General features: G+C 43.7%; 2 protein-coding genes across 3 annotated transcripts in view; both read right to left on the bottom strand.

The window, feature by feature from the left end:
- Nucleotides 1-4,063: 4,063 nt before the first annotated feature.
- On the bottom strand, nt 4,064-9,485 carry pccb (propionyl-CoA carboxylase subunit beta). The gene is made up of 15 exons (XM_083547983.1): nt 9,174-9,485; nt 8,217-8,336; nt 8,063-8,131; nt 7,929-7,985; nt 7,715-7,828; nt 7,468-7,578; nt 7,228-7,336; nt 6,985-7,105; nt 6,786-6,867; nt 6,436-6,559; nt 6,218-6,325; nt 5,363-5,463; nt 5,003-5,101; nt 4,593-4,692; nt 4,064-4,275 (listed from the first exon to the last, which is right to left on the bottom strand). The coding sequence occupies exons 1-15, from the start codon at nt 9,411-9,413 to the stop codon at nt 4,154-4,156; spliced, it is 1,677 nt and encodes a 558-aa protein (XP_083404109.1). The 5' UTR covers nt 9,414-9,485; the 3' UTR covers nt 4,064-4,153.
- Nucleotides 9,486-12,475: 2,990 nt separating this feature from the next.
- The window catches only part of nceh1a (neutral cholesterol ester hydrolase 1a), a 13,366-nt gene continuing 3,341 nt past the window's right edge, over nt 12,476-22,500 (bottom strand). Inside the window, exons 1-6 of one of the 2 annotated variants that reach the window (XM_083548045.1) lie at nt 17,625-17,794; nt 17,025-17,239; nt 14,796-15,021; nt 14,642-14,711; nt 14,383-14,554; nt 12,476-13,282 (exon numbers count right to left, since the gene is read on the bottom strand). In XM_083548045.1, the coding sequence (XP_083404171.1) occupies nt 12,581-13,282; nt 14,383-14,554; nt 14,642-14,711; nt 14,796-15,021; nt 17,025-17,162 (1,308 nt within the window). In that variant the 5' untranslated portion in view covers nt 17,163-17,239; nt 17,625-17,794 and the 3' untranslated portion in view covers nt 12,476-12,580. Of the gene's footprint in view, nt 13,283-14,382; nt 14,555-14,641; nt 14,712-14,795; nt 15,022-17,024; nt 17,240-17,624; nt 17,795-22,500 lie in introns of those variants that run through there. The other variant, XM_083548046.1, reaches the window with a different exon arrangement.

Raw genomic sequence — 22,500 nt, 5'->3', positions numbered from 1 at the left:
ATTTGACTGTAAAAACCTCTGAACAAACACCATGGCGCTTGTTGTCATGGTGATAGAGGGGGAGGGGCCATGATGCACAGCTGTGAATTGTTGTTCTGATTCATTTCTATTCATTGTGCTTTGTTTATTACACTGTTATTCACGATGCTGTTATTCGTATTTAATTAATTCATTATTATTATAATGTGTAGTAACTAATCAAAATAATTTGTTGCACTGAAATGTAATTAATTGCACAATAAATGCTGTGGATGTCGATGCTGTTAGTACTGTACAATTTTTAAAACTCACACACGCACACACGTTCACACACACACGTGTACGCACACACTCCACACGTGACTTGGTTCATTCACTTTGTTTTTCTTTACAGAAGTATTTTCCACAGGGGGCTGAAATATACCCCCATCTATAACCGCACTCACACACACACACACACACACACACACACACACACACACACACACAGCAAAATCATGATGGAATTTGGAAAAAGTGACTGAACACGTAAAGTCTTGTTGGACCGAGTTTAGTTTTTCTGTCAGTTCAGTGCCACGTCGCTGTGCAGCCTGAACTACATGGGCATAACACACACACACACACACACACACACACACACACACACACACACACACACACACACACACACACACACACACACACACACACACACACACAGAGAGAGAGAAAGAGAGGCATGTGTGAGCATGCTGATGACCAGCAGGCAGGTGCAGTGTAGCGTCGCTTGCATTTTTTTAAACAAAAACCTGAACACATTTTCTATTCTTTATTATGCAGTGGAGCAAAAAAAGTATTTATTCAGCACTAATGGTGCAGGTTCTCCCACTTAAACAGATGAGGGGACTGTAATCATCATCGGTTCACTTCAACTCTGAGACACAATGAGAAAAAAAAATCCAGAAAATCACATTGTTCATTCATTCATTCATTCATTCATTTTCTCCCGCTTATCCGTAATTCGGGTCGTGGGGGCAGCAGTCTAAGCAGGCCCCTGCCTTCGACTGCTGCCCAATCTTCACAGCACCGTCCCTTACGGTCCCTCCTGCAGGTGGTGAGCCCACGGGAAGAAATCACATTGTCTGATTTTTAAAGAATTTATTTGCAAATTATGGTGAAAAATAAGTATTTGGTCACCTACAAAAAATCCAGATTTCTGTCTCTCACAGACTTGTAAGATCTCCTTTAAGAGGCTTCTCTGTCCTCCACTTGTTTCCTGTATTAATGGCACCTGTTTGAACTCGTTATCAGTATAAAAGTCACCTGTCCACAACCTCAAACACTCAGACTCCAAACTCCACTATGGTCAAGACCAAAGAGCTCTCAAAGGACACCAGAAACAAAACTGTAGACCTGCACCAGGCTGGAAGACTGAATCTGCAGTAGGTGAGCAGCTTGGTGTGAAGAAATCAACTGTGGGAGCAATTATTAGAACATGGAAGACCACTGATAATCTTCCTCGATCTGGGTCTCCACGCAAGATCTCACCCCCATGGGGTCAAAATGATCACAAGAACGGTGAGCAAAAATCCCAGAACCACACGGGGGACCTGGTGAATTACCTGGAGAGAGCTGGGACCAGACGTGTCCCCCTGCTTAAGCCAGGACATGTCCAGGTCCATCTGAAGTTTGCTAGAGAGCATTTGGATGATTCAGAAGAGGATTGGGAGAATGTCATATGGTCAGATGAAACCAAAATAGAACTTCTTGGTAAAAACTAAACTTCTCGTGTTTGGAGGAGAAAGAATGCTGAGTTGCATCCAAAGAACACCGTACCTACTGTGAAGCATGGGGGTGGAAACATCATGATTTGGGGCTGTTTTTCTGCAAAGGGACCAGGACGACTGATCCATGTAAAGGAAAGAATGAATGGGGCCATGTATCGTGAGATTTTGAGTGAAAACCTCCTTCCATCAGCAAGGGCATTGAAGATGAAACAAAGTATATAACAAAGTATTGAGATGAACTTTTGTTATTGACCAAATACTTATTTTTCACCATAATTTACAAATAAATTCTTTAAAATTCAGACAATGTGATTTTCTGGATTTCTGTTTCTCATTGTGTCTCAGAGTTGAAGTGAACCGATGATGAACATTACAGTCCTCTCATCTGTTTAACTGGGAGAACCTGCACCATTAGTGCTGAATAAATACTTTTTTGTCCCACTGTACTTCATCAGGATCAACTGTTCCATCAGCACTCAAAACCTGTCTGTCTCTCTGCATCTCACTTTATCTCCTTGTTTGTCTCTTTCTCTCAATCTCTCTCTTTATCTCTGTCCGTGTCTTTCTCTCTTTCATTTGTCTCTCAGTGTATCAGTTGTTCCCACTCAGGCTCAGTGGTCTTCAGGCCGGGCGGTGCTGGAGTGTATTCTCGGGTCTTACAGGAGAGGATTAGTCATAAGAGATCAAAGCATCACTACAATCACTGCACCATGACATCACTCTGGAACTGAAAGTCCTGCTTTGTCTTGGATCTTTATGGGAAATGAAGTGAAATGTGTCTGTAATTTGAGAAGAAAACCGGGAGATAAATACACACACCTCCGCCCGAGCATCAGGTCAGATGTTGAAAAAACGATTCCATGGAAGTGTTTGTGATTACTGAAGATAAATGAGTGAATGAGTAATGCAGCTGTTAACATCTGCACAGGAAAAGAAAGAAGGCTGATGCATCACTCCTTCACATGTGCAGTGTGTTCTCTGCTTTAATAAAGTGCATATGTGAAAGACTGATGTGTCAGTCCACATTACACCCTGTCCCTCCTTCATCATCAGCAGGTCTGAATTTCACAACTCACATTTCTCTGTTCTGTGAAGCAGGAAACCGTGGCATCGTTCAGGAAAATCTTCTGCGCAGAGCAGAACTCAGCTGTGGATCATCAGTTCTGCACAATCCACCACTTTTAGAATGGGGTTTATTTTTCTCTGTTGTAGCGGCATTGGGCTTCTTTTAACTCTTTACTGTCACCTGAGGACATCATCTGTTCCTTTGTGATCTTCAGAACCAATAACACCTCCTTATAGTTTCCCCTGAACTCCGATACAGTGCTGTACTGCCCATTAAATTAAGCCTTTACTCCCAGATAAAGCCCCCCACTGCCCCGATAAAGCCAATTACTATTAACTACTAAATCATATTTACTAAAAGCTCCCTTCTGTCCAGTAAATGTCCATCTGCTGTCAATAATGTTCCATACTGTCTACTTAAACCCTTTAATGTCCAATAAAGCTCTGAACTGGTACAAACAACCGCTTACTTCTCAATAAAACCCCCAACACAAATCCATGCTGCTCAATAAAGCATTACACTGTCTGATAAATCTCGGTTCTGTCTCCCAAACCCCTATAATTCCAAACAAAGCCGTGTATTGTAAAATAAAACCCGCTACAGTCTGATAGTCATGTGCTGTCCAAAAAACCCCCATACAAGCCAATTAATTCCCAAACTGTCCATTTAAGTCTCCACTGCCCAGTAAAATCCCCATATTGTCCATAACGTTCTCTTACTCTCTACTGAAGCCCTGTAATGTCTCTGAAGGCACAATAAAAGCCCCTTACTGTAAAATATATACCCGTCATTCCCATAATGTCTCATTATTGTCCATCCCTTTATTTAATACTGAATCCTTACAACACCATGGAGCTTAAGTCCTCTTTTTGCCTTCAATTGCCACTCGACTCCCCCTAGTGGATCAGCCCTGCTATTACTGCCCCTGAATCACTCTGATCAGTGTAGTGTATTTACAGTTTAATTAGAATAAACAGGTTCCTTTATCTAGGGGTGAGATCTCCTGCCACACAGATTTCTAAATGTATAACCCAGAAAAAAAACTCAATGCACCACCCATCGAAGTCCTAAACCATCAAGAGAACTTTCCCACTTGATTTCTGAAAGAAAAGTGAAGCGCTGCAGCAACTGGTTGTGATTAAATGACCGAAGCGAAGCATGCTAAGATCATTGTAAAAGGAGGTACGTCTGCTGAAGCTAAGCGCTAATGCTAGCTGGTGTGAGTGCAGAGTCTGAGGCCCAGCGAGTGGTGTTCAGTGTGTTTATGGTTTTATTCGTCTGAACAGTGACAGTGTGTGTGTTAATGCGTGGAGACGGAGTGTGTAGTGCCCAGGGGACGGGGCTATAGCGGGATGTTGGCGTGTTTTTTCCACGGGTTACTCTGTTTCTTGCTCCCCAGAACCTCCAAGTCTCTGCAGATCCTCATGCGTGTGGTGGAAGGCTGGATGATGTCATCGACAAACCCTGCACACGTGTAAAGAGTGTGTTAGCGTGTGTGTGCATCAGACACACTATTTCAGTGTGTGTATGTGGTGAGACGAGGCCCAGACAGACAGGGCAAGTTGTCATGGCAACCAGGAACGCGCCCAAACCTTAATGCACTATTTAGTCCGATTAGGGCTGCGTCCCAACCACACACACACACACACCATCTGCAGTCTATAATACTTAGCGCACAACTCAAAGCTGTGGCTCCCAAACCACTCAACATAGTGCTCCAGAACCCTCCATAGTGACCGCATGTAATTAGTGTGTGTGTGTGTGTGTGTGTGTACACGTACCTCGGACAGCAGCAGGAAAAGGGTTGGCGAACTTCTCGACGTACTCGGCCTCCGCGTCGGCCTGGTTCTCCTTCCCCCTGAAAATAATCTGCACAGCACCCTGAGAAAATTACAAAATAAAAATTTATTATTTCTTTATTTATAAGGAAGAAAAAAAAAAAAAAAAAAAAAATTGTGGGTTTTTAGTTATTTAATATTTAGTCATTATAGAATAGTTTTCTTAACTTCTCCTGGTTTTAACTTTTATTTATATATAATTTACATAAACATTTTTGCATCAGTATTAATACACGTGTGTGTGTGTGTGTGTGTGTGTGTAATAAACTTGTCATGCTTGTGTTATGACCCCCCCCCTCATTAGCATACATGTAAGATTGTTCCCTTCCCCCTCCCCTGTGGTTATACGTTACCTTCGCCCCCATCACGGCCACCTCAGCTGACGGCCAGGCGTAATTAACATCACCACGCAGGTGTTTAGAGCTCATCACATCGTACGCACCGCCGTACGCCTGCAGAGCGCGCACGCACACGCACACACACACACACACACACCGCAACAATGAAAGATTTTAATAATTTTAACACTGTACTTAATTCCATTCTATTTAAACAAACACACGGAGAGCACGCGCACGCACACGCACACACACACACACACACCGCAACAATGAAAGATTTTAATAATTTTAACACTGTACTTAATTCCATTCTATTTAAACAAACACACGGAGAGCACGCGCGCGCACACACACACACACACACACACACACCTTCCTGGTGATGATGGTGATTTTAGGAACCGTAGCTTCCGCGAAAGCGAACAGCAGTTTGGCGCCGTGGCGGATGATTCCTCCGTACTCTTGTGCCGTCCCTGCACACACACACACACACACACACACACACACACACACACACACACACACACACACACACACACACACACCCCTGTATGGGTCTGGTGAACTATTTTCTTACATTTTATTAATTTGAGTTGTGCCAATTTAATCGATTACTCAATTTTTTTCAATATAAGAGTTTTGCAATCATTTGATTAATTTTATATTATTAAACCAGGCAGGTATTTTATTTTAAATTGTTTTAAAAATGAATATTGTTGATGCTCATAAAATGTTAATATAAACCGCGTTAATAAAAATGAAAAGCAATTTAATATTTTGCATTCCTTTCCCTTTAACTGAACCGTGACTTAAAAACCCGAGGTAGATTCCAAACCGTGAAGTGTGTGTGCCTTTACACACCTAATGTACACTGTGTAGTGCATAGGGTGTGTGATTAGGACACAGCCACAGTGGATTAATGGCAGTAATGTGCAGCATAAGCTGAGTGGTTTAGGACACACCCATAAGGGACTGATAACTAGATAATGAATAGAGAGTGGTTTAGGACACACCCATAATCAATTGTGGAAATAGAGTTAGGGTTAATGTGCACTACATAGTGTGCAAGGGAGATTGCTTTAGGACACACCCACAATGGACTGATGAATAGTGGGTGTGGGACACACTCACACTGACCTGATCTTGGTGTATATGTACACAATAAAGTGAATAGGGTTTGTGATTTGAGACAGGCCCATGGTGGTGTGTGTGTGTGTGTGCTCCTACCCGGCAGGAATCCAGGAACATCTACGAAGGTGATGATGGGAATGTTGAAGGCGTCACAGAAGCGTACGAAGCGAGCGCCCTTCACCGAGGAGTTAATGTCCAAACATCCTGAGACACACACACCCACATGGTCAGCGTCACATATACATTATATATATATATATATATATGTGTGTGTGTGTGTGTGTGTGTGTGTGCGGGCGCGCGTACTCTCTAACCTGAAGCCACTTTGGGCTGATTACCCACAATGCCGACGGTGCGGCCGTTCATGCGTGCGAATCCCACTACGATGTTCTTGGCGTAGTTCGGCATGATTTCAAAAAACTCTCGTTCGTCTACAATCTGGGGGAGAATCAATACCCTGTATGAGGCTGTGTTCCAAATCACTAGGCTACACCAAAACAAACATACACCTCCTTTAGTGGTTACCTGTGGCTGTGTCCCAAATCTATTGTGTGTCTAAGTGATTTCAGACACAGCAACAAACATAACTTTATCTGACCAATCAGAGATAAGACAATCACTGTGTGTGTGTGTGTGTGTGTGTGTGTGTGTAAGACAGACATACGCCATGGATGATGTCCAGCATGTCGTAGGCCTTTGTGGTCTCAAAGGGAACGAGTGTGTCAAGTCCAGGAACGAGGCGGTCACTGTGTGAGACACACACACACACACACACACACTTAATATCTAACAGTAAAGTGTGGTAATGAATAAATAGACAGGTGTGTGTGTGTGTGTGTGTGTGTGTGTGTGTGTGTCAGTACCTCGGGTCGTGACACTCGGTGACCGGAGCGGAGTCTTTATTACTCAGAGGCAGGAAATTAAAAAACTCTCGGAGGTTCAGCAACGCATCAACATCGTTCTCAAACGCCCTGTGAGCCACACCTACCCCCGGGGTGAAAGAGAGGGAGAGAGAGAGAGAGAGAGCGCGAGAGAAAGAGAGAGAGATATAAGTGTAATGTAAAGGCTATAAAGGTTTATATAAACACAATGGTTAATGAAGGTACCTGAGACAGCGGTGTGTGTTTTGGCTCCGCCCAACTCCTCTTGAGTCACATCCTCATTAGTGACCGATTTCACAACATCAGGACCCGTAATGAAGAGATACGATGTGTCCTGGGTGGAGTTATAAACAGGTAGAGTGGGTGGAGTTATAAACAGGAAGTGTGGGTGGAGTTATAAACAGGTAGACTGGGTGGAGTTCTAAGAGTGGGCAGAGTTCTGTTTAGGTCGACCGAGTTCCTCACCTTGACCATGAAGGTGAAGTCGGTGAGGGCAGGAGAATAAACAGCTCCTCCTGCACACGGGCCCATGACGAGGGAGATCTGAGGAACAACACCTGACGCCAACACGTTCCTCTGAGAGAGAAAGAGAGAAACGTGTAGAGATCTGGACATTGTTCTAATATATTTATACGTTTTCATATATTTCTTTGTGCATCTGTTTATTTTCTCCTTCTTTCTTAGTCTCCATCCGTCTCTCTGTTCCATGTACCAGGAAAATGTCTGCGTATCCTGCCAGAGATTCCACTCCTTCCTGAATCCTCGCTCCGCCTGAATCATTCAGTCCAATCACAGGAGCTCCAACCATCATCGCCTGGTCCATTACCTACACACACACACACACACACACACACACACACACACACACACGTCCTAAATGACCTCTAACCCTTTAAAAGGAAAAAGCAGGACAGACAGAAACTCACTTTGCAGATTTTCTGGGCGTGAGCTCCTGATAAACTCCCTCCAAACACAGTGAAGTCCTGAGGAGAGGAGACCAGAGACATGACATCATATCCTGTGACATCATCCCTCAGGAATGAGGTTGTGTGTAACTCACCTGGCTGAAGACGTACACGAGACGGCCGTTGATCCGACCCTGTCCTGTGACCACGCTGTCGCCGGGATACTGTGAACAGAAACACATGTAATCCAGCCTGGAGGTGCAACGAGACGAGACGAGACATCACGGTCTCGGTGTGGTGATGCAGTACCTTGTTGTGATCAGCCTGCATTCCAAAATCTGCACAGCGATGTTCCACAAACATGTCATACTCCACGAATGAGTCTGGATCCAGCAGCAGAGAGACACGTTCCCGAGCCGTCAGCTTCCCCTGAACACACAATCACATTCACGCAGAGTCACAGGGAGCACCGACCTTCATAAATCTGTGTCCTTCACCGGTGTGTAGAAAGCTGACTGACCTACACAACTCCTCCTTCTGAATGGAAGAGAACATGACTTGTGTTCAAACAGAACATCATCAGGTCACCACACCCACCATCGCTCATTCCTGACTGGTCAGATGATGTCCAGCCACTTCCTAGAACACCAGCTTCTATTCACATGGTCCTGAGAGTAAATCTTTTACAAACTTGGTGGACACCTGAGCATTGGTTCATCCTTATTGTTGAACATCTCATTCCACATGTAATCCTCAATTCCTATTATAATAAGCTTGACTCTTCTAGAAAGATGTTCCAATAGATTTTTTTTTGGGAGATTTATTCAGCTACAAGGGTGTTAGTAATGTCAGGTGCTGATGGAGGTGAGAAGGTGAGGAGGTCTGGGGTGCAGGCAGCGTTCACATTCATCACTTTAAAAGGGTTGGAGCTCTATAGCAGGAGATCTTCCACATCCTCCAACCCATAGAAAGCAGATCTCATGGAGCTGCACAAATGTCATGCTGGTTTGGGGTCTCCTAGTTCAAATGGTCCTGCATTGTCCTAGACAGCGGTGTGTACATCCTTGTGGGAACATTTTGGAGAAGAACCTCAGATGGTTGATGAAGTCAGGTGTACTTCAGGTAGGACAACAGGTTCAAACCTTCTAACAAGTGCAATAAACACTTCTAATTGTTTTCTTCACGGAGTCCAGTGTGTGTGTGTGTGTGTGTGTGTGTGTGTGTGTGTGTGTGTGTGTGTGTGTGTGTGTATGTGTGTGTATATACCCGGTTGTGCTGGCCCTGGATCCTGGCTGGTCCTCCTCCCTGCAGCGCTGCTCTCCTCTTGCTCTCGATCCTCTCCTGCACGGACCCGTGTGTTGAGCTCCTCCACTGCGTGCTCTGGAACAGTCTACAGCCCGCTAAAGCTCCACGACTCTGAGGAACATGACCGAAGTTCTTCACAGTGTACTTAAGGCCGGTAAGAATCCCCTCACCGGCGCTCCGGAGCAGAGGAACCGCCGCCATTTTCACCCGCCGCGTCCTTTTACCTCTGAGGGGATCACTAACCTCCCCCTCATCCTGCCAGATAAACTTCCGCTTCCGCAACAAGAGCCAATCGACGCTGAGGGCGGGGTTTCAACCAGCCAATCACAAGATACGTTTGGGGGGCGCGGCGTCATTCGGTGCGTGAAAGTTAGGAGTTAATACCGGATACAGCCGCCAGAGGGAGCAAATTACACTTCTAACCTCAATTTTATCACATTAGATTTAAAATAATTATCAGATTTTATACAAACTAAACAATTTATATTAAAAAACTCATTTGTCACAATTATATTTTATTTGTTACATTGTTATCACTATTATTGTTATTATTTTTTATTATTACTATTATTATTATTTTTTGTTATTATTATTATTGTTATTATTATTATTATTATTATTATTATTATTATTATTATTATTATTATTAATGCTGCTGCTGCTGTTGTTGCTTTGTTGTTGTATATAATGCACAGTAAAACCTGAATTTTTAATTTTGAAGTGCAAGAAATATATAAAAAACTTTTGAAGGCAAAAGGGGAAATTAATAAAACACTACACTACAAAAGCTTCACAATCAGAAAAAATGCAAGAAATATTCACAAAACGCCCACAAATATATAAAGAAAAGAAAATATAGACCAAAAGCCCATACAAAATATTCGTCGCAATATGTACTGATTATATGTCGCCACCAGGGGGCAGCAAAGACAAGCATGACAAAACAATGAATATGCAAATATATTTATTGCATCATCTGGAACTCAGTCATTCTGGTTACACGATCCAGGTCACTGTGGAGGTTTGTGTTATAAAGGACATCCAGCGTAAAACATGTGCCAAATTAAATATGCGGATCACAAATCGAAATATTTTCGCATCATTTAGTGACTATGTTGGTGGATAGAGAAACACACACACACACACACACACACACACACACACACACACACACACACACACACAGATAACCTTTGACATAATTCTAATACTATGTGCTATAATATATCATATATGTGTGTAATTTATATAAAGTAAATCATTACTGCACAGGTTTCATGTTTATTTATTTGTAATTCTCTTTATTTGTTGTTTGCGAGCGATAGAGAGAAGAAAAGAGAAATAAAGGTTCAGCTGCTTGAATGTGTCTCTGATCCTTCTTTGTTCTCGGAGCTCAGTCATGTGATGAACCTCATTCCTGCTTCGACCGAAATGTTGCAAAACCTCGTTAAAAAAAGAAATTCAGGGTAAATATGAAGTGTGTTTGTGAGACAGAGACATCTCTTCAGTGATATTATGAGAGTTTATTTCGAGTGTATAAGAGAAGAAAAGCTATAAAAACTCGGGTCTAAATCAATGTAACGTGAGTCGGCGAAGAGTCAAACAATGTCCTTGTGTATTTTATGGAGATAAACACTGACCTGAATTCCTCTGGGCAGAATAATGTGTGTGTGTGACAGTTTGTTTAAACAGAACTGTACAGGAGGGCAAAGTGTTGGAGAACATACAGAACACACTGATCTGCCCATACATACATACACTCTATGGCCAGGTACTGGAGCACATGACGAGCCACATGTGCTTCTCCCCCAAAGCTGTAGGCACATAATTTCTATCAGACGCCTTTAGACGCGTTTGGTAACATGACATTTTTCTTTCACTTGAACTACAAGACCCAAAACTGTTCCAGCATGACACAAAGTTCACAAAGCAAACAACATGAAGATCTGCTTTCCATGGGTTGGAGTCGAAGATCTCCTGTAATAGAGCTCATTGAACACGTTTGAGATGAATGTGAACCCTGACTGCACCCCAGGACTCCTTCACTAACACCCTTATATCTGAATCAATCTCCACAAAATCTAATAGAACATCTTCCCAGAAGAGTGGAATCAAATGTTCAAAAACACATACCAATCTCATGGTCAGGTGTCCATTATATTATTAATATTATTATCATTATTCATAATAAATACAAGTATTTACAACTTGTAATGTAACCAATGCTTTATTTATAGCCGAGAGAGAGAGAGAGAGAGAGAGAGAGAGAGAGAGAGAGAGAAAGAAAGAGAGAGAGAGAGAGAAAGTGAGTGAGTGAGTGAGTGAGTAAAAGAGAGTGAGTGAGTGAGAGAGAGAGAGAGAGAGAGAGAGAGAGAGAGAGAGAGAGAGAGGGGGAAAGAGAGCGAGTGAGTGAGAGAGAAAGAGAGAGAGAGAGTGTGAGTGAGAGTGAGTGAGTGAGTGAGAGAAAGAGAGAGAGTGGGAAAGAGAGTGAGTAAGAGAGTGGGAAAGAGAGTGAGTGAGTGAGTGAGTGAGAGAGTGAGAGAGAGTGAGAGAGAGAGGAAAAGAGAGCGAGTGAGTAAGAGAGAAAGAGAGAGAGAGAGAGTGTGAGTGATAGAGAGTGAGTGAGTGAGAGAAAGAGAGAGAGTGGGAAAGAGAGAGAGTGAGTAAGAGAGTGGGAAAGAGAGTGAGTGAGTGAGTGAGTGAGAGAGTGAGAGAGAGTGAGAGAGAGAGGGAAAGAGAGCGAGTGAGTGAGAGAGAGTGTGAGTGAGAGAGAGTGAGTGAGTGAGAGAAAGAGAGAGAGTGGGAAAGAGAGAGAGTGAGTAAGAGAGTGGGAAAGAGAGTGAGTGAGTGAGAGAGTGAGAGAGAGAGGGAAAGAGAGCGAGTGAGTGAGAGAGAAAGAGAGAGAGAGAGTGTGAGTGAGAGAGAGTGAGTGAGTGAGAGAAAGAGAGAGAGTGGGAAAGAGAGAGAGTGAGTAAGAGAGTGGGAAAGAGAGTGAGTGAGTGAGTGAGAGAGTGAGAGAGAGTGAGAGAGAGAGTGAGGGCATTAAACATTCCCAGGATTAGACATTCATAGAGAATCTCTAAAGAGAGGTTTACAGGGTGAGACAAGGTGAGACCAGATGATGGCTTGGGGTGATTTTTGGGGGGAGTGTCTTGAGGAAAATATGATATATTATACGTATTTAATATAAAGCTTCACATGTGTGATAAAGTCAAGTGCTAATATTTAAGCATTTTTGCAGGTATGGAAATGTGCTTCGTCACTTCAGCGCCACTGCTGTTTATTCTGTGAAAGACAATAATAAAAGCTAAATTTTTTCACAGATATGCTGAGGGTCAATGTGTGTGTGCAGGTAAACACTGGAACATCTACAGGTGTGTGTGAAGCCAGGCGATGTAATCGTCTATGATGCGTATCCCCACAGAGAAGTACGATGGCCAGAAGGCGAAGCTCACACAGCCATGAAAGCAGTCATCAAAGTGACGATGTGTGACCGAGACGCCGGCGTTCTCTAAACGGCGGACGTACATCGTTCCATCATCCCTCAGCACGTCATGCTCGCACGTCACGATGTAAGCGCGTGGTACCATCTGTAATATTTCCTGTTCGGCTAGCAGCGGAGCAGCTCGTGGGTCCAGTATGGCAGGGATGTCCTGCAGAACGGAGGGAGAACCGGTCCGTGGGAAGATCGCGGTGTATTGTTTGCGCATGTGCTCAGGGATCATCAGGGTCCAGTCGACTTTAGAGCGGTGAGGGTTGACTCGAGACTCGTCCAGTGCTGTGTGGTTGTTCAGGAGGATTGTGTGGAGCAGGGATGCATCCGCACCCAGATACTCCAGCCAGTACCGGACCATCAGGTCACGATACAAGATTGGAACTCCCCAGTTCTGCTGATAGGATGCGGTATTGAAGTCCAGAGCCTGAAGCACAGGATAGATCAACACCTGTAGCTTCAATTTTACCCCACCACCTCCACTGCTGTTCCTTGCATTATCGTTGCTGTTGTTTGCAGTATTATCACTGTTGTTCCTCACATCATCATTATCATCACTTCTGCTTTCTTGGCCAATCTAGAACAAACAAATGCAACTAAATTTAAAGCTAATGTTTTATTTATAGTCAGTAAAAACTACTCTTTAATGGCAGCCCTCCCTGTACACTCACTCCCTTCAAACCTCTGGTCATTTAGCCTGGAATACCCCAATTCTACATATTTTAATATTTGCCCTTCTCTATCACAACCACTTTAATCAGGAATGGCTGGTCATTGGTTTGTTGAATTGTTGAAACCCGGGCAGGACCGGGAGTTCTCCAGGACAAAGAATGAGAACCTGTGATGTGATAGACAATAGTTGGTACTAAGAGGAGTGGGGGTAAGAATAACATGGCACACCTGAGCTTTGTTGCCCAATGTAAATTTCTATGATTTGTATGATTTTTCTAAGTAGTAACCTGAGCAAAAGCTGAAGCATCAAGCAAGCAGAAAACTGTAAAGTTTGTTGACTGCCTGCAAAATGTAGCAAGGGCACAAGTACAAATGAAAGAAAAATTCACAGGAACTCTTGCCCTAAATTTGTTATTTTCAATGAGTGGCATCTGGCCAAGATTTTCCAAGGATATTTTACCAAATTCTTGAGCACCGCAATTACAGGAAAGGAGAACTGGAGAAGTTTTCCTGGAAATGAACCAGATGATACCCCTTGGGAATCCATTGAGATGTGACCATAGTCAAGACTTAGGAAATAGTATAACTTAGGCAATAGTTACTTTTGGGCTACTGGGCCACTGGTCAGGATGTTGAGAGGTAGCTCAGTGGTTAAGAAGTTGGACTTCTGATTGGAAGGTCATGAGTTCCAATTTCAGCACCCTCAAGCTGCCACTTGCTCGACCCTTGAACCCAGCTATGGTATTTTCAAACCACAGAAATTGGTTTAAAAAACACAGAAACACAGAAAAACACTTGGCAATTGCTAGAATCTATTAAAAAGTGGCAACACCTCCTCGCTACCTACCATAACAGTGACCACAACAACCACTTCAACCTGCCCAACACACTTAACTTCATTAAACAGCAACTATAACATGTCCTGCCTCCATTCAACCAGGGAATTTAGTAACAGTGTTCTCACTCCGTTCCTGATTGCACTATGTAGTTAGGTCAGTTGTTCACCTGTTGTGAGACTGCAGCAGCAAGGTTTCCTCCTGCGCTGTCACCACACACAGCAACTCGCTGTGGATCCACAGAGTAATACGCCAACACGTCACGCTGCAGGAAGTGACGTACCGCCTGTACACACTCCTCATACTGTACAGGGAAACGGACATTCGGGGCCATACGGTAACTACACACAAACACACAAAACACCCATCACACACCTATAAACACACACAGATACTACTCTCTCTCACACACACACACACACACTTACTCCACTGTCACGACCACAGCGTTTAGCTTGAATGCCATCTTCCTGCACAGCACATCATAGGATCCCAGCTCTGTACAACAACAAAGAAATTGTAAATACCATGATAGCAATAACACACACACACACACACACACACACAAACACACACACTTACTGGGTGCCCCAAGAGCCCACCCTCCCCCGTGGATGAACACTACAGCGCGTCTCAGAGTGTTGTCTTGGTGTTGAGGTGTGTACAGGCGAACACGAACACCATTAAACTCCGTGTCCTCCGTGTGAATGTCCTCAAACTCCACCGGCACAAAGAGCTCGAAACCCTTCACAGCCAGATTCAGGACATGAATATGATGCACGAGACCAAGAAAATGTGACATATCAGCCTAAAGGGGATAAAACACACACACACACACACACACACACACACACACACACACACACACACACACACACACACACACACACACACACACTTAATATACACATAAACTACTAAACGCACACACAACATGCTTCATATATACACATTACAAACCTCACACACACACACAGACACAGACACAGACACACACACACACACACACACACACACACACACACTTAATATACAAAAATAAACTATTATACCCACATGCACAACATGCTTCATATACACACATTACAAACCACACACACACACACACACACACACACACACACACACACACACAATTAAACTCACTCACAACATGCTTCATATACATTCATAACAAACCACACACACAACATATCTTATTTATGTACAACACACAAATAAAACATGCTACATGTAAGCACACACACAAAACACCCTTTACACACATTTACTCTCTCTCTCTCTCTCTCTCTCTCTCTCTCTCTCTCTCTCTCTCACACACACACACACACACACACACACACACACACACACACACACACACACACACACACACACTTTTAACCCTTGCACACAATATGCTTTACACACCCACAAACATACACTACTAATTGCGCGCACACACACACACACACACACACACAGTGGAGCAGGCATGGCCTCTGTTTGCCACCTTAATTATACTGTACTGGAGTATATGTATACTGGAGTATTGTTGTATCAGTGTGTGTGTCAGAACAACACTTTACAACACTTCAAGACCATGTGCTCCATTCATGCTGTAGTTGAAGTTGTGCAACACTGGTCATGTGACCTTCCCTGAGGGAATGATGAACTCTACAACAGTTTAGCAACAAAAATCCTGCAGTTTTGTTCCACGTTTTACCCAGAAGAAGAAAACACACACACACACACACACACACACACACACACACACACACACACACACACACACTGACATCAAGTGTGCAGTCCCAAACAGGTTAAAGGTTAATCTTTAACTACTGAAGCTACATCTCAGTCTTAATGTTTGATTCAGGACAAAAACATTTCCTGGCATCATCACATCCTAAAAGTGAAATTAACAAGAATTCAAGTAAATAAAAAATAAAAAATCATTATAATTAGCAGTACAATAAACATGGTGACTAGCATGAAGGCTAATTCTGTTAGCTAGTAATTCAGGCTAAGTAAGAAACATGGTGATACATGAGCATGTACAGTGTTATTAAACCCTACTAGAATTAGCCTTAATGCGATTACATTAGCAGTAATGCTAAAAGAGTTTAATTATGTAGAAAAACAATGTTTTAGCTTATTTTTAATAAAAATTTTTTTTTTACCTTTATCTTTACATTAAAGTTTCCTTCTTTCATTCAGGGTTGATGAGTGCTAACTTTATTGCATTATTCTTGTTGATAATCAAAGTTTTATAACTTTTACTTGTCTTTCATCTTTGTCTCATGTCTTAAAACCTGTTCTGGACCTGTCCATGATCTTTCTTCTTACATGTCCCAGAGTCACCTGTCACTTAGTAAGTTCTCTTTGCCCTTTCCATCTGACCACCAGCTTCACCTCACCTGTCTCCATCTGACCACCAGGTTCTCCTCACCTGTCTCCATCTATACAAAGAGTTAATCTCACCTGTCTCTATCTATTCACCAAATTCTCCTCACCTGTTTCCACCTACTTTGTTTCCAACTCCAGGTTCACCTCACCTGTCACTATCTGTCCATCAAATTTACCTCACGTGTCTTCATTAGTCCACCGGGTTCTATTCAATAGTCTCCATCTGTCCACCAGGTTCTACTCACCTGTTTTCATATTTCCACCAGGTTCTACTCACCTGTCTCCATTTTTCCACCAGGTTCTATTCACCAGTCTCCATCTATACAGGAAGTTCTCATCACCTGTCTCCATGTTCATTAAGGACTAATTTATTTTCAAGGAAGTTGTTAATTAATAAAGTAATGAGTTTATTTTTCTTCTTACCAGGTGAGTGGCGGTGCGAAACGTTGCTCCCACCAGCAAGAGCTTCCAGGGCTCCGAGACTCCCGCAGGTAACGGCATGTAGATGTAGTAGGACAGAGCGAGTGTTGAAATCAAAGTTACACCAAACAGGAGCTTCATGATCCTGAGGCTCAGTGTCCATCAGTGATTTGTGCTGTATGATTCTGCAGCCGGCTTTTATCTACAGCAGGTCAGGACTTCCAGCCAATCAGAGCACAGAGGAGTGAACATGTGGAAAGTAAAGTTTATTACCATATGATTTACCTAATTACATTTCATTTTGCATAAAAATGAAAAACAGGTATATCATTAAAATGCTAAAACCGACTCAAAACTCTGGAGATGATATTGTATGTATTATTTGTGTGTGTTTGTGTATAGAGTGAAGTGTGTGGCCTGTGACACACATTACACTCTCACAACACAGCACTTAGGAAACAGTGTGAACCGGCTCGAAGGCTACAAGGTTAAAAGCCGGACAAATATAAATATAAACAGTGAGTTTGAAGAGTCTGAACGGAGGAAAAGATAGAAAAAAACCCTACAAATTCACTTACTAATAATTTCGCCCAAAATCCTTACCTGTGTAGTTTATATGAAAGCATGCCATCAGTGGAACAGCACCTTCACTGAGACCACACCTTCAACCAGACTGACAGGTACAGAAACCACACCTTCTTCAACCAGACTTACAGGTACAGAGACCCCACCTTCTTCAACCAGACTTACAGGTACAGAAACCACACCTTCTTCAACCAGACAGCTCTGACACCCCTCCTTTACTGAGACTGACAGATACATAAGCCACACCTCCTCCACTAACAGAGGCCACACCTCCTCCACTAACAGAGACCACACCTCCTTCACTAACAGAGGCCACACCTCCTCCACTAACAGAGACCACACCTCCTCCACTAACAGAGGCCACACCTCCTCCACTAACAGAGACCACACCTCCTCCACCAACAGAGACCACACCTCCTTCACTAACAGAGGCCACACCTCCTCCACTAACAGAGACCACACCTACTCCACTAACAGAGGCCACTCCTCCTTCACTAACAGAGGCCACACCTTCCCCATTTACAGAGGCCACACCCCCTCGAATAACAGAGACCACACCTCCTCCACTAACGGAAGCCACACCTCCTTTACTGAGACTGACAGATGCAGAAGCCACACTTCCTTCACTGAGACTGACAGATACTGGAGCCACGCCTACTTTATTAACACAGACCACACCTCCATCACTGAGATTTACAGGGACACAGGCCACGCCTCCTTTGCAGAGAACAACAGATGCAGAAGCCACATCTCCTTCATTAAGAAAAACAAATAAAGAAGCCGTACCTCCTTCATTGTGATTGAAACACAGATGCCACGCCTCCTTCATGTGATCTCCAGCTCCACAATGACATCATATTAATCGTGGAATACAGTATTAAATACACTTATAGGCGGTGATGATCGCTCTCGGACTGCAGGGGGCAGCACATTTACTCAACTGAGTTTCAGCAGGTTCCCTGTGAAGGCTCATCTGTCCACACGGTGGTGCCATTTCTCTCACTTCTCACTTTTATCAAAGTTTTTCCTTTAAATCTGTTTTATTAAAAACAGGAGAACACTTTATACTTTTACTTTATATATACATTTAAAGAAAAGGTCATTAATATTGTAATTTACATTATAGCAGCTATAAAGGCTCATTTCCTTAGCAGGTTCTCGCTTTATTCTCTCTTTAGAGCGTTTTATGAAAATGAGGCGTTTGTTTTTATCTGTGTGTACACTCCCACCAGTCCAGTGGAGAGGATGATTTTTTTAAATACGCTGGATAGCATCATTGCTAACTGCGACACTGCAGATACTCTCGTTTTAGGTGGTGATTTTAACTGCACGGCAGATATTTTAGACAGGAATCATATTGAACCTCACGCGGCTTAAGCGTCTGTTGGAGATGTTAGAGGCCCATGAACTCAGTGATATATGGAGGAATATACACAAGAAACAGAGACAGTACACGTGGGCCCATGCCGCAGACGGCGTTCTCTCAATGGCCAGGCTTGATCGATTTTATTGCTTTAAACATCAGCTGACATCTTTTACCAATTGTTTTATTGTTCCAGTAGGTATCTTAGACCACAGCATGGTTTTGTGCACAATCAAGAAATTGAATGTAAAGCCTAGGAGTGCCTACTGGCATTTTAACACCACACTCTTAGATGATGTTAATTTTAGGGAATCTTTTATTTTTTTATGGAATGTTTTTAGATCTGGAAAGGCAGCTTTTAGCTCATTACAAGAGTGGTGGGACATTACGAAATTGCAAGTCCAGGACTTTTGTCAACAGTACACTCTCAATGTCACAAGGGACGTCGCTAGATCATTAAAAGCTCTGGAGATTGAAGTAGTGGAACTCCAGCGTTTGGGGACCACAGGAAATCGAGGGTGCGATGAAGCCCTCAAGCACAAAAAGGCTAGGATGAATAACCTGCTAGACATTACAGCACAGGGGGCGCTGGTCCGCTCAAGCGGCTGAGATGGATGCGCCATCTAAGTTCTTCTTTAGTCTAGAGCGGAAGAATGGACAAAAGAGATTCATGCATGCGGTGCGAACGGAGTCAGGGGATCTCTTATCGGAGCCCACTGAAATTCGCAGGCAGACAGTATGCTTCTATGAGAAGCTGTACAGTAGTGAACTGTCAGAGGCACAGATAGCGGAGAAGAGTTTTCTTGTGGACTTGCCTAAGCTCTCTGAGCAAGCAGCCAGAGAGATGGATGGGGAGTTGACGCTGGTTGAACTTCACAAGGCCCTCCAAGGCATGGACAACGGGCGGGCGCCAGGTATTGACGGTCTCCCTGTCGATTTTTACAAAGCCTTCTGGGCAGTGATAGGGGAGGATGTGCTAGAGGTCCTGAGGGACAGTGTACGGAGAGGAAAGCTCCCATTGAGCAGTAGGAGAGCCGTTCTGACCCTACTGCCTAAGAAGGGAGACCTGAACCACCTAAAGAACTGGCGCCCAGTCTCATTACTGTGCACTGACATCAAACTTCTCTCAAAAGCATTAGCTTTGAGACTAACTAAGGTGATGGAGCAGATCACTCACCGGGACCAGTCGTACTGTGTGCCTGATAGGTCGATATTTGATAACGTTCATTCGATTCGTGATATTTTGGACGTCTCCAGGCTATTGGGATTGAAGACTAGCCTGATTTTTCTGGACCAGGAAAAGGCTTTTGACCGGGTTGAGCATAAATATTTGTGGAAGGTGCTGGAAACCTTTGGGTTCAACCCAGGCTTCATGGCCATGATCAAGGTGTTGTATTGTGAAATTGAGAGTGTATTGAAGGTTAATGGTGGTTTATGTGCCCCTTTTAGAGTCTACAGAGGCATCAGACAAGGCTGCTCTCTGTCAGGTATGTTGTACACTCTCGCAATTGAACCACTTTTATGTAAACTGAGACATCATCTTTCTGGTTTTAAGATTCCACGTAGTGATGCTTCTATCTGTTTGTCAGCGTATGCAGATGACCTGGTTGTTATGGTAGGCTCACAAGATGATGTGAATATTTTGAGTGATGTTTAAATGAATTTCAAATTTTGTCCTCTGCCAAGGTCAACTGGGGAAAGAGTGAAGCTATTTTAGTTGGGGAGTGGGGAGGAGAGCAGCCTTCACTACCAGGGGGTCTGGTGTGGAAGAACGGTGGGTTTAAGTATTTGGGTGTCTACCTTGGAAATAATGAGTGTGTACATAAAAACTGGGAAGGCACCATGGAGCTTGTTAAAGGCAAGTTGTGCAGGTGGAAGCGGCTGCTCCCAAGGATGTCCTACAGGGGGCGAATGTTGGTAATCAACAACCTAGCCGCGTCGACCCTCTGGCACAAGCTGGCATGTGTGGAGCCACCACCGAACCTGCTGGCAAACATCCAGGCTCTGCTAGTGGACTTCTTTTGGGACGGTCTACACTGGGTTCCTCGGAGTGTTCTTCACCTGCCCAAGGAGGAAGGGGGGCAGGGGCTGATCCATCTAGCCAGCAGGACTGCGGCTTTCCGCCTGCAGTTCCTCCAGAGACTCACTGGACCGGAAGACATGGCATGGAGAGCAGCAGCCCATGGAATTTTACGCACAGTCGGACTACTGGGGCTGGACCGACCTTTGTTTTTAACGGACACAAATACGCTGGATGTTCGTGGATTACCAGTTTTTTACCATGGGCTTTTTAAAATCTGGAACTGTTTTGCGAAACAAAGAAAGGACCGTAGTACGCTCTATTGTCTGCTGGAGGAGCCCCTCGTTCATAGTGGACGGCTGGACATCTCCAGTGCTACAGCTCCTGCACTGTCCAGAACGCTCATCGTCTCAAGGGTTGTGACACTCCGGGAGCTGGGGGGTATCGCAGGTGAGGACCTTTCGCGGACAGAGGACCTGGCGGCACGTGTGGGTCTGCGGTCCCTGCGTGTTGTAAATCGGCTCCTACACCGATGGAGGTCTGCCCTAACACTGGAGGAGCATGTTCTGCTGAATAGCTACCAGACCACCGAGGCCTGTTCCACAGGGGCGGGACCTTTTCCTCGGCTGGACATTGCTCCCGACCTTGATGGGTGTGAAGGCCCGCTCCTGAAGTATCGGGGTGAGAGTGCGATGAACTTTGGGTCCGTGTCGGGAAAGCTGCTCTACAGAGCCTGTGTGAAAGTTCTAAACAAGAACACACTGAGTGGGAGGGTAGACACCCCATGGAGAAAGGTTTTGGGTTTTAATGATGATATTAAGCCAGAATGGAGGGCGCTTTATAAACCACCATTAACAAAAAGAGCTGCTGACCTCCAATGGAGGGTTTTACATGGTATTATGTCTGTAAACGCTTTTATTTCGGTTTTAAATCCTGACGTTACGCATGACTGTCCTTTCTGTTCACAGCGGGAAACTGTATTTCACGCTTTTATTTATTGCCCCAGGTTACAGTCACTGTTTGTTTTTTTACAGAATGTCTTAAGGTCCTTTTCTGTTGATTTTAATGTTCAGGTTTTTATTCTTGGTTTTAAATATGTCAGGACACACAGGCTCAAATGGCAGCTGATTAATTTTATCTTTGGTCAGGCGAAAATGGCGATCTATCTGAGCAGGAAGAACAAAATCGCTCAAAACTTGGACTGTGATGCGAAAATAATTTTTTCCAGACTTGTTAAATCAAGGATTTCAGTTGATTTTAATTTTTATAAAAGCATGGACGATTTAATGAAGTTCAGAGAAGTGTGGTGTTGGGAGGAAGCTCTGTGCTCAGTGGAAGAAGGAGAACTCTGTTTTACACCAGAGCTAAAATAACTTTTAATCAGTTTTTAACTGCTCACTGACTTCAGTTTGTTGTAATGGTTTGATGTACTTTTTATCTATTGGTTTATTTATTTGCTTATTGAGTCTCGATGTGCTCAAGTGAGATGTGACCTGTTCCAATAAAGGACC

The sequence above is a fragment of the Silurus aristotelis genome (assembly GCF_946808225.1).
Source record: "Silurus aristotelis genome assembly, chromosome: 8".
NCBI classification, from domain to species: domain Eukaryota; kingdom Metazoa; phylum Chordata; class Actinopteri; order Siluriformes; family Siluridae; genus Silurus; species Silurus aristotelis.
The sequence above is the reverse complement of the archived record's forward strand: the minus strand, read 5'-3'. Positions and strand labels throughout refer to the sequence as shown.